The 13,337-nt window shown below is 40.8% G+C and overlaps 1 protein-coding gene across 5 annotated transcripts in view; it reads right to left on the bottom strand.

The window, feature by feature from the left end:
- Nucleotides 1-5,523: 5,523 nt before the first annotated feature.
- The window catches only part of wdr31 (WD repeat domain 31), a 44,637-nt gene continuing 36,823 nt past the window's right edge, over nt 5,524-13,337 (bottom strand). For all 5 annotated transcript variants that reach the window (XM_043719862.1, XM_043719859.1, XM_043719860.1 and 2 more), the window contains 2 exons: nt 10,569-10,731; nt 5,524-6,856 (listed from right to left, as the gene is read on the bottom strand). In XM_043719862.1, the coding sequence (XP_043575797.1) occupies nt 6,696-6,856; nt 10,569-10,731 (324 nt within the window). In that variant the 3' untranslated portion in view covers nt 5,524-6,695. The remainder of the gene's footprint in view (nt 6,857-10,568; nt 10,732-13,337) is intronic.

Genomic DNA, 13,337 nt, shown 5'->3' with positions numbered 1-13,337 from the left:
TGGACTTGTTGGGCCGAAGGGCCTGTTTCCACATTGTAAATAAACTAATCTAATCTATTACCTTCCTAGCTACTTTTCCCCCAATCCCAACCCTCTCCTATTTATCTCTCAGCATCCTTGCCTTCCCCCACCACCATCCCACATTCCTGATGTCTTATGCCTGACACGTTGACTCTCCTGCTCCTCAGATACTGCCTGACCTGCGGTGCTTTTCCAGCACCACACCTTTTGATTCTACACTCCTTAAGGCCCCACCATTCACTATGAAACTCCTACCTTCACTTGACTTTCCAAAATACAACACCTCACACTTATCTATATTAAACTCCATTTGCCATTTCTCGGCCCACTTCCCCAGCTGATCAAAGTCCTGCTCCAAGTTCTGCTAATCTTCCTCGCTGTCCACAATACCGCCTATTTTAGTGTCATCTGCAAACTTATTAATTATGCCTTGTACGTTCTCATCCAAATCATTGACATAGATAATAAACAACAGTGGAGCCAGTACTGACCCCTGAGGCAATGCACTAGTCACAGGCCTCCAGACCAACAAGCATCTTTCGGCTATTACCCTCTGCTTCCTACCATCAAGCTAATTGTGTATCCAATTTGTCAACTCCCCCTGGAGTCCATGCGATCTAACATTCCAGAGCAGCCTACCATGTGGAACCTTATCAAAGGCCTTACTGAAACCCATATAGACTATGTCTACCACTATGCCCTCATCAACATTCCTGGTCACTTCATCAGAGAACTCTAACAAATTTGTGAGGCATTATCTCCATGCACAAGGCCATGCTGACTACTCTTAATCAAATCCTGTCTTTCCAAATGCATGTATATCTTATCCCTTAGAATCTTCTCATGTAACTTATGCACCACAGATGTTAGGCTTACTGGTCTATAGTTCCTAGGTTTCTCTTTGCAGCCCTTCATGAATAAGAGCACAAAATTCACTACCCTCCAGTCTTCTGGGCTAATGATGATGCAAAAATATCAGCCAGGACCCCAGCAATTTCTTCTCTAGCCTCTTGTAGTGTTCTTGAAAGTATCTAGTCAGGACCAGGAGATTTATCCACCTTCATACATTCTAATACGTCTAACACCTCCTCTACTGTGATATGGACTGTCCTCAAGATATCATCATCTTTCTCCATGATAAACACAGAGGAGAACTGTTCATTGAGGACCTTGCCCTCTCCTGCGGTTCCACACATACATGTCCACTTTGGTCCTTCAGGGGTCCTATTCTCTCTCTAGTTATTCTTTATCCTTTAATATACTTAATTAACCTCTTTGGAATCACCCTAATCTTCTCAGCCAAGACTATATTGTGCCACTTTTTCACCCTCCTGATTTCCTTCTTCAGTAAACTCCTGTGTCCCTATATACCTCCAGGGATTCCCTTGATCCCAGCTGCCTGTACTTGAGCAATACTTCCTTCTTTTTTCTGGTCGAAGCCTCAATATCTCTTGTCATCCAGAGTTCCCTATTCCTGAGAACCTTGCCCTTCACTCTCACAGAACATAGAGACCTTGAACTCTAGCGATCTCACTTTTAAAGGCCTCCCACTTGCCAGAGGTACCTTTGCCCACAAACTATTCCAATCAACCCCTGCAAGCTTGCCCTAGCTTTTCTTGTCAGCTTCTGAATATCTTTTTTCCCTTTGGAATGCTTAGCTTGCCTTTTTATGGCATCCACATCTGCAGCTCGTTTCTGTTGGTACACTTTCTACAGCTGACTGATTATCTGTGTCTTAGAGTTATACAGCCATACTGCACAGAAACAGACCTTATGGTCCAACTACTCCATGCTGACCATAATCCCAAACGAAACTAGTCCTATCTATTTGCGTTTGGTCCGTATACCTCCAAACATTTCGCAAATTTATCCAAATATGTTTTAAACCTTGTAACTGTACCCGCACCCACCACTTCCTCTGAAAGTTCATTCTACACACAAACACACTCCCTGTGTAAAACAAATTGCCCCATGTCCTTTTTAAATCTTTATCCTCTCACCTTAAAAATATGGCCCGTAGTCTTGAAATCCCCCACCCTAGGGAAAAGATATCTGTCATTCACCTTATCTATTTTCCTCATGATTTTACAAACCTCTGCAAGATTACTTCTTGACCTCCTACACTACAGTGAAAAAATGCCCAGCGTTTCCAGCCCCTCCTTATAATTCAAACCTTCCAGTCTTGGCAACATCCTTGTAAATCTCTTCTGAACCCTTTCCAGCTTAATAATATCCTTCCTGTAATAGGACAATCTGAACTGGACACAGTACTCCAGAAGAGGCCTCACCAACATCCTGTACAACCTCAACATAATATCTCAACTCCTATGCACAAAGGTTTGAGCAATGAAGGCGTGTTAAATGCCTTCTTAGCGTCTTCTAAAAGCAATAATGCTCTTTAAATAGTTGACACATTTGATTCAATGTTTTTCTTTCCTTCTGGCCTTCCTGATCTCATCTTTGTGGTGGTGTCAGATCCAAACGTTTTATTGAAGAATTCAATACAGTATTAAAAAAAACAGGAATTAATAAGGCTGGCAAATAAAGTAAATACAGCAAGGTTGCTGTTATACAGGGTCTAGCAAACTCAACAGTCACGCAACTTAAACAGCATCAGCAAATACAAAAGTACAAGCTTAAAGAATAGCACACAAAAAGCACGATTCAAATTATCTTGATTTAAAATACCTTTATACTAATAATATTAATCATCACATTGAGAAGAAATTAAAAAATATGCAATACTTCGCAGATTCATGGTCAAAAAATTATACAGAAGCTTGGTCTTCATGAAGGTGAATGAAACACTAGTACTGAAGCTGAGAAAGTTAATATACTATTATAATTAGTGGGTCCAATTGTGGATGATATTATTAACAGACAAAATATCAAAGAAACACATTAGAATATTTCATAAAAGCTTTTGGGGATATATAAATTTAGGAACAAATAAAATGAATGAGCAGAATTTAAGAGATGAGTTTAGTTTCTAGGAAAATCCATACCATGTTCATTAATGATCTCTAAAGATAAAGGGTAAAGTTACATAATCCTACCAGATCATAAGGCTGCTCTCTCTTGAGAGAGAGATGACTGGTGGTGGTCCAACCTAAGGATCACCTCACCTCAGCAAGGAGAGAGAGATTGAGAAGGAGAATCATTAATGTTAACCCCAGTGAATGCAGGAATTGAAATCACGCTGTTAGCATTCCTTTAAATTGTAAACTGCTCTCTACAGATTAATGGAAAACTGTAGATATAGAGCTTTGAAATTACAATTCATAAGAGACAGAATTGTTGGAATTCTTTTTGAAATTCGTCAAATTTATTAAGGTCCAAAGAAGCTTTAATTTTGGAGAAAACTATTCAAATGATGTTGGAACAGAAACCAGAAAGATTCACAGTCAGATTCTGAGAAGAAAAGACCAACTATGCAACAGTTGGCAATAGAATCTGTACATTTTATATGGTTAAGGCCCTCTAAGGTGGCTTGTGACAAGTCTACACAAGAGAACATGGCAAACAGCTGATGTAAAAACCCAGTGTCGGCACTGCAGGGACAGCAAAGGCAAACAAGCACAGCCAACACGCATGGGTGGTAAGGTGGCTCAGTAGTTAGCACTGCTGCCTCACAGACCCGGGTTCAATTCCACCCTCGGGCAACTGTCAATGTGGAGTTTGCACATTCTCCCAGTGTCTGCGTTGGCTTCCTCCCACAGTCCAAAGATTTGCAGGTTAGGTGGATTGGCCATGGGAAATGCAAGGGGACAGGATGGGGTGGTTCTGGGTGGGATGCTGTTTGGTGGGTCAATGTAGACTCAGGCTGAATGGCCTGCTTCCACACGGTGGGGATTTTATACTGTCCAGCCTTCACTAAGGAAGGCTACATTTACAAAACTATAGGTCACTTGCAGATAATGTGTAGAGCTAACAGACAGTTTCAGAACAGCAATGGGCATACATGTAATAAGATCTACACATTAGAATACCAAAACTGAGAGAAAAGATTGACAAGGCACTACCACTGGAAAAAATACCAGAGACATGTCTAGGGCAACTAGCTAATACAGACATGCCAGAAAAGACAGAACTTGTGTATGCCAATGGATATCCTGTTGATTTGTTTGCTTGATAGAAGAGCAACTGCAACCATAACTGAAGAAACAGAAGTCACACTCTACAGTAATAAGATTACGTAGTGAAGATGGAATGACTGTCAGAAGCATAGGAATATCACAAGTTAAACTGCAATGAAACTCACTTAGTAACTTTGAAAATGTGCCTATCAATCAACCATCATTTTGAGCCACTGCTTACGACTCCAGATCATCGAAGTTGGAGAGAACAACTGACCAGAAGCAATCAGCAACCAGACACTGATTCAGGAACAAACCATTGACGGGCCAACAAGGAGAAGACTCCAGTGACTACCATATTTATGTGGTTGGTTTTGTTGAGTTTCTGGTCAGTAGTGACTCCTAGGATGTTTGTGGTGGGGGAATTGATTGATAGTAATGCCAATGAATATCTTCTACTGAAAGTGGAATTGGCTGGATCTAATGTGCCCATTCACCCCTTAGCAAGCCTATTGCTGTGCAACACTCGCTACGTGAGGGTATGGAGTCAGGCTGCTTCATTCCCTGAGGCATTTCCAATAGAATGAAGTACAGTGCAATCATCAGTAAGAAGCCCCACATCTGACATTTTAATGATGGGAAAGTCATTGTTAAAGCAATTGAAGAAAAACTGTACAGTGACATCCCGCTGAGAGGAATAGTCGACAATCAGCACAACATCTTCCCATGAACCAGGTATAACTCCAATCAGTACAATCAGTGCAATCAGTTTCCATTGACTTGGGTTTTAATGGAATTCTTGAAAGTATATTGGTTCAAATGTTACCGTTTGTCAAGGCATTATTGCTGAAATTTAGCATTTACTTCCAAGTTTGCTCTAAGGTTTGATGACTTCTAGAGAGCTCACGAAAGGGTGCACAAAGAACAGATTATTGATGAGTAAGGAGAAGATGCCCCTGAGGCTGTTGGAAGTGGTGGCAATCACTGATTTTAAAAGAAAATTGTATGGGGACATGAAAAAAATAAATTTGCAGGGCTGAGGGTATAGAGTGAAAACATGGGGACTGAAACAAAAACAGAAATTGCTGGAGGAACTCTGCAGATCCAGTAGCATCTGTGAAGAGAAAGCAGAGTTAAGCAGAGCTATACCTTCAGAAGGGGTAGGGCCAACTGGATTGCTCTGTATAGAGCTGTGCAGACATGATGGTTGAATGACCTCCTTGTCATTATGACTTCAAGGGGCCCATGATAGCATTACTGACACTGATTGAGGGCAGGTTGTTAGAGTGAGTTATTAGGTTGGATTTGTCCTGCTTTTCTGTGAATGATGAATACCTGGATCATTTTGTGTTTTGTTGGGTGTGTGACAATATTAGAGATGTGGTTGAAAAGTTTAAGTTTTATTCAATGATAACACAAGATCAAATCAAGAAAGAATAGATTTTAATTGCCGTGATCTACATTACAAATTCTGTTTAAAACAATATCACAAGACATTACACACTTTGGTGCAATAGTTACCAATCATTCTAAATTTACTTTTTTTAATGCTTAATCAAATTATTTTTTTTAAACCAATGATTAAGATCAGTAATTTTATCTTCCCCATTTCTATGTTAATTAAAACAAAGTTATGTACATCTTTGCACTCCAGCAAGTAATCTCCTATGATTACGGGAAGGATAACTTGCTTTGGTGCTCACTGCTGGGACAGGTGCATCACAACAGTTATCACAAAAACAATCCAGTAAGAACATTACAGACGAGAGAAACGTTCCAATTAAAATAGCACAGAAATGATATTATAAATACCAATTCTCCCATCAGTTATGCTCTTTCCTCTGTTCTCCGCCAATTATTCAGTAGGAACTATGTATGGAGGAGCCATGTACAAACTGAATAGCACCAGATTGAGGTCAGTTGCCAGCAGGAGGCACTGCATAGTTACAATGCTGCTGTATTGCATTGTCATCACTTCCCCTGACACATTCGCATTCTTTCTGTTATTCACCCAGCTTTTCTCACATCATGACTAAATTGAACTCACTAACAGATTTGCAGAATACCTGGATACAGCTGTTTTTCTTCCTTAGTGTAACACCACATAGTACAGACTCTGATCAAGTGGGCTATGCTTTTGCAGTAAGCATATGGATGACATTTGACAGTAATGACTTTGTGAAGGTAAGAGGGATCAGCAGGATACAGAAGTAGCACTGTACTTACAAGTTTGAAATATAAAAGAAAATAATAACCTGCCCTGGAGCAGTTAAGGGCTCACCTCCTCCCCAGCCATTGCCTTCTTTCACCTTCTGCTTCAATCAGTCGATTCAATGACCCAATGGTTCCTGTCTGAACCACTTTCAGAATAAGGAACAAATGAATCATGATATAAATTCAGTGTAATAAATGAATCAGAACCAAATCACTCTAATCATCATTCTTGAGATCCACATAATACATAGACAAGATTCAGAGTAGAAAACTGACCAAAACCAGAGCTCACTGCTTTTTTCACCCATCGACTGCTGATTAGCTAAGGACCTGCTGCGCATGATCCCAGCTGTAATGCTACATTGTCACACTTGATCAGCCTGCTCAGAACCTCGCCACCTCAGTCAGGCTCCAGCTGTTTGAATGGTTCACTCGGAGGTGGTGAATTCCTGTATTAAAACTGCCGCACAGCAAATTTGCAGCATCACTGGAAGCTAATGACGTCAGGGGTCCTGCACCATCCAGGCAAAGGGAACTCACACAGACTATAATGCAAAGAGAAAAATATAGGTTGGTTAATGAGATTCTTCGACACCTCCCATCAGAATATCCAATATAAATAGTTTACTTTTCACCACAGGAATCTTAAAAAGGTCTTAAGCTGGTTTGAACTCTTCATAATTCTACGCAGTTAGTAATTTCTCTTTTTCTATTAGAAAGAACTGCTGAAAGAAATAAAGCTGAACCATCCCACTGACTGAGCAGGCTGGGAGGAGACCACAGGAGCTTACTCTCTCAATCAGCAGTGAAATAGCATCAAGGCCAGAAAATAGAAAGGTTTGTGCAAGAAGAGAAAGTACCATTTAGCTGAGCCATTCCACACTGGAAAGAGGAAAGCTGAGTCTGCCCCATCTGCTCCTCAGCATTTGGACTGCATGATTGCCCAAACACTGCTTGAAACTAACTTTAGGGCATCCCAAAATGCAAATACATAAAAACATTCCAGTAAATGGGAATACATATTCAAAAACAAACATTGCACCCTCAAGCTAAGGTAGTAGGTGTGCAATGAGAAAGTATTTTTAAATGATTACTCTCAAAGGGTTTGCATGCCTGTTTCAAGGAAGCAGCGTGGCATCAGGACTTTAAGCATCAAGTACTTATACTGGTTAAGGAGCTCATTTTTGTATAAATATCTATTTAAACAGCCCCTCCATGTTGGTTTCTTTATGTAGTTCTGCCAATCTATTAAACATACTTGAGAAAATCTCTTAGAGGGATTTCCAACATTCCTTGTTTGGGACCATAAATTTTATCATGGTTTCAGACAGAGTGAAAAGTTCTTTATACACTTCTTTACGTTTTATTTACTAATTGTGTACCAAACCATAAGAGAAAGCTTTAAAGGATGTAGGGCCAGTTCACAGCCAATAGCAGAGAACCATCCTGACTAGTGAGATTGATTAATAATGCTAATCCTGCATTCCACCTGAACTGTACATTAGTATAACTACTCAATACTCCAACTCTGTCAAGAGAATATTGCTAGAGAGACAAAAACTGGGAAATACATAGCGATTTTCACAACTTTAATAACTCAAAGCAACTTAGAGTCATTGAGCACGGAAACAGACCTTACTGTCCAACATTTCCCACGTCAACCAAGTTTCCAAAACTAAACTATTTCCATTTCCCAACGTTTGACCCATATCCCATTAAACTCTTCCTATTCATGTACCTGTCCAAATACCTTTTAAATGGTGTAACTGTACCTACATCTACCACTTCCTCAGGCAGTTCATTCCACATAGACATTACACTCTGACAGAATTGCCCCTTGGACTCCTTTTAAATATTTTGCCTCTCACGTTAAAAATACGTCCTCTAGTTTTGAACTTCCCCACCCTAAGGAAAAGACTTTTGCTATTCATCTTATCTATGCCAATAAAGTATTTCTGAAATGTATTCACTGTTATGAATATGAAGAACAGCAGATAATTCAGTCACAGCAAAAAAGCAGTGCAATCAATGACCAGATCAGCTCCTTTGGCAATGTTGGTAGAATGTAAGATTTTAGCCAGACAACAGCTCTTGGAATAGTGCCATGGTAACTTTAAAATCCATTTGAGACGGCAGATAGGGACCTCAGTTCACCAGCATGATTTAGCGTAAGGCAGCATGGTGACACAGTGCTTCACATTGTTGCTTCACAGCCCAAGGTTCGATTTCAGCCTCAGGTGACTGTGTGGAGCTTACACATTCTCCCTGTGTCTGTGTGGGTTTCCTCTGGGTGCTCGTTTCCTCTTACAGTCCAAAGATGTACATGTTCGATGGATTGGCCATGCTAAATTGCCCACAGTGCCCAGAGATGTATAGGTTAGGTGGATTAGCCATGGGAAATGCAGGGTTACAGGGATTTGGTGGGATGCTCTTTGGATGGTCAGTGTGGACCCGATGGGTTGAATGGCCTCTTTCCACTCGGTAGGGTTCTATGATCTCACCTAAAAGGTAGCACCTCAGACAGTATAGCACGTCCTTAATAAGGGTAGGAATGTCAAGGTTATGGAACTTATATCTATATATGGACTAATAACTGTAACTTGAAGTGTTTAAAATAACATATCATTAACATGGAGTGTGGCCTCAGAAATCAATTTCAATGCCATGAAGTCAGATATTCAGCCTAAAAGAGCACTGCGAAAGCACCACCGTTTTTTACTCTGTGAGAAGTATATGGCATTCATTCATGGTTTGCACACAGTGGAAAGGCTGAGATTGGGATTAATTCTGTAAGGATCATGGACATAAACCACATTCTCCCTTAATGGAAAAATGTGATGTCACCACCAGCTATCTAGGTTATATTGGATTTTGGCGTAAACCACTTCAGAGATATTAGTAGAAGAGCTGCAGAGCCAGAGCAGTACCACCTGCATCTGACAAATGCTGAATAAATGCTCTTCTATGTGAATGTGACTCTATATAGTTTTAAGTTTAAGGAAAGGCTTTGAACTTGCCTAATGTATTTACTTACATGAAGTTGTTAGTACCAAATTAATTTCTTAGGTCCGGACAAATGGCATCCCAGCCACAACTAAAATGTGCTTGCTTTGAGCAATGAAACCCACTTGTGTAAAATGGGATAAGCAGATCAATCACACCACAAAACGATGCATACTGGAACCTGCATCAAATAGCTTGGGCGGATCAGTTTTTGGTTTCTGCTGAAATCCTACAGTGGCTTAATCATCGGATATTACTTCTGAGATTTCAATAATTGTTACATATTTTTAGATGGATTTTAAGTTGTTTCACTCATCAAGGTAAATTGAATTATGTAGAATTTATTGCATAGAATCAGGCCATTTGGCCCTAACCCCCTCCTATTCCTTTCATCTCACCATATCTGTATAACTTTCCATTCTTTTCTCAGTCTTGTGCATCGCCAGCCTCCCCTTAAATACATGTATGCTGCTGGCCTCAATTATACCTTATGTCACTAAGTACAACATTCTGACTATTGCTGGACAAAGACACTTTTTGTCAAGCACTCAGCAGAACAATTTACAAGAGATACCAAAGTAATGGGAAACATTTGTAGCCTACCACAATACTGGATAAGATTCTGCAATTGGGCAATATTTGCTACATAATTCAGAGTGTGTGGAGAATTAAGACAACAACCAATTTAATGATTGCCAAACAGGCACACAGTATGGCTCACTTGCACATTCTACTATAATGCAACAGTTGCATATCTCTGCAATCCTGTGCTATAGAAAATCATGCGATGGAAAACCATTATACAAAATCATGCTGTACAAGCTTGCTATAGAAAATCTCTATACCTGTTTAGTAGAAACTTCATGTTATTCAAACAGTGTCCGCAATTCATCAATCGCGTTATAGCCAATTTGGGTTAATGAAACATGCGTTATCCCAGAACGACCAATAACTGGTGGCTATATAATACTGCCTTCTTTGCAGACAGAAAGATTATGAACACAAATACTGCCTGTTTCAACTCAACAAAGTAGTGGAAACAACTTCTCTATGTTTAATCCAATAAACATGTTCATAATTTTAGAAAACCTTTATTAGGTTACCCTTCAGTCTCCTATTTTCTTGTGAAAAGAGCTCCAACCTGCTTAATTTTTCCTGAGAAAGATTGCACGTTGCAGTATAACCTAGTTATGAGACACCAACTGAAGTTAGTTCCAAAATACTGTGAGATGTTGTTCAGTGTAAGGATAGTACCTGCAGTGTCACGATTCCAGATCTTCACAGTGCAGTCATGACCTGAGGTTGCAACTAAGGGGAATGAAGAAGTTGCATTTGGAAGAAATATACAGGCTGTAGTGGTCTGTAGGTGTCCGTTGTACTCGCACACCTTACGTTTTGCCTGTCTCAGATCCCATAGCTGGAAGAAGAGACGAAAACCATCCTGTTAAAAATCTTACTAGGTCTCTACCAATCCCTTAGCAGCTAACATTTATAGATGGCTATCAATTAAGGCATGCATTAAATTGACCTGCTGGCCTCCATTGGCAAAAACTCCTTTCTGCACAATACACACAAGTAATTGTTCTGTAACAAACTACCTTGTAAATGAAAAGTAGCAACTTTCTCTAATAGGGGCCCGACAAATCTGCTGCTGAGGATGGGAAATTGACTTGAAGTTTCAATCTGGGACTATAGTTTACGTGCCAGATCAAACCATGTAAATGTCTTCAAATCCAGGGGACTATTTTTTTCTTTGTTAGATAGCAACATCCTCTTCTGGCAAATAAGGATGAAGTGTGGACATGACAAATAAAGCAGAGAAGTAGAAAGAGAAATCAGAAGTAAAGATACAATCAACAATGGTGGAACAGTTAAATGGGTTGATGTGAAAATAATATGGAAACATTGGAAGGTTTATAAGTGATAAAATGGATAATGTACAAGGTATTAAGGATAAGCTAGAGAGATGTAGGCACCTACACTATAGACTGATCAGTGGAGTTTTAATGTTTCTTGAAAATTACTCAGTGCTTCTCTCTACTCGATAGTGTGTGAACAAATAGAATAGGAAGGAAGGAGAAGAAGAGGATTATGAGAAACAGAAGGGAAAGAATCAAGCACTGGGTTCATATGAACCAGGGCTGTAAGAAACTACAGAAGGTGATGGGCACAGCCCAGACCATCACAGAAGCCAACCTTCCATCCATGGACTTCATTTACACAGCTCGCTGCCATGGAAAGGCTACCAGCATCATCAAAGACCCATCGCACTGTGGTAATGACCTCTTCAATCAGACAGAAGATGCAGAAGCCTGAACACATGCACCACAGGTTCAGGAACAATTTCTTCTCAGCTATTATTAGACTCATGAATGGAGTCTCTAGCCTCAAATAATGCTGATCCTGCTAACGTTGATCTCACCTATTGCTAGTCCTGTGCAATGTAACCTGTACACCTCTAACTCTTTTTGATCTGTATATCCTTGCTTACTATAATCTGTCTTTACTGATCAGAAACAAAGTTTTTCACTGTTCCTCGGTACACATGACAATAAATCAATCAAATTTTGTGTGTTGGTTTGAAGAGTAGTCATGCCTCTTTTCCTATGATTACAGATCATGTGCAGTCTAGCCAACAATTGGGAAGACAGTGTGTTAAGTGGAACCTGAGTCTGGTAGCCAAGTAGCAGCCTTTAGGAAAGTGAAAAAGCTGTTATTGTAATCTTTGGCCCATTACGATCCAAAGTGAGAGGTGGTGCTGACATGCGATGCCTCCTCGTATGGTATCAGGGCACTGTTGGCTCACCGTTGGCCCAACGGAGAAGAACGCCTAATAGTGAATGCTTCTCGGACTTTGACTGATGCCAAATGCAAAGTTTGGCGATCATCTTTGGTGTAAGCAAGTTCTACCAATATCTTTACAGATGTGAATTTGTCAGAGTAACGAACAACAACCCCTGCTAGGGCTACTTAAAGAAGACAAGGCTGTGCTGCCCATAGCTTCTGGTCGAATTCAGTCGTCGTCCCTTATTCTCAATGTGTACAAGTTGGAACACTGTCCAGGAGGCCAATTGGCTCGCGTGGACGCTTTGAGCCTTCTCCCACTGGCAAATATACCACCGGTGGTGCTGCCCCTGGAAGAATCTGTTCTAGTTTTAAACTTTCCGGGAACCCTTCCAGTCATTGCAGGCAATATTAGACTATGGTCACAAAAAGACCCAGTCGTAGCAAATTTAAAACAGCTGATGATGGGGGATCCAGAAAGGCCACCACAAATGAGATTGAAACCTGTCTGGACCCGACAAAACCGGATCACTGCAGAGGATGGGCATACTATGGGGAGCTAGAGTGACTGTCCCACGTAAAGAACGCTGCCAAATACTGGCTGAATCCCACCACGGTCATTCAGGGTTTTCCAAAATGAAAATGCTGGCATGAGGTTATGTCTGGTGGCCAGGAGTGGATGCTGACCTAGCTGTATTTATGGGGCAATGCCCAGAGTGCCAACAAAGGACAAAAATTACTGCCAGCAGCACCCCCATATTCGTGGGAATGGCTGGGTAAACCCTGGACTCCGTTACACTTTGACTATGCAGGTCCTTTCACGGGGTCAATGTTCCTGGGTCATTGTGGATGCCAATTCAAAGTGGTTGGATGTGCAGAGTGTTCATTCAGCCGTGATGTGTTTCTCAGCCCCGTTCTTCTGCTGCCTCCTCTTCATAATCCTTGGTGTCCTTACAAATCAAAACCACGGTTTTAAAGACACTCAGTGACATGGCCTCAACAGCCTTCTGCAGTAATGAATTCCACAGATTCACCACCCTCTGGCTGACAAAATTCCACCTCATCTCAGCTCGGAAGGGTTGCCCCTTCACTGGTTGATGATTGTTAGGTTTTGGGGAGTCACATAGTGGGTTATTGTCTGCGGTATTCCTAGCCTCTGACTTGCTCTTGTACCCATTGTATTGATATGGCAAATCCAGTTGAGTTTCTGACCAATGCTAACTCCCAGGACACTGAAAG

The sequence above is a fragment of the Chiloscyllium plagiosum genome, chromosome 30 (assembly GCF_004010195.1).
Source record: "Chiloscyllium plagiosum isolate BGI_BamShark_2017 chromosome 30, ASM401019v2, whole genome shotgun sequence".
Classification (NCBI taxonomy): Eukaryota; Metazoa; Chordata; class Chondrichthyes; order Orectolobiformes; family Hemiscylliidae; genus Chiloscyllium; species Chiloscyllium plagiosum.
The sequence above is the reverse complement of the archived record's forward strand: the minus strand, read 5'-3'. Positions and strand labels throughout refer to the sequence as shown.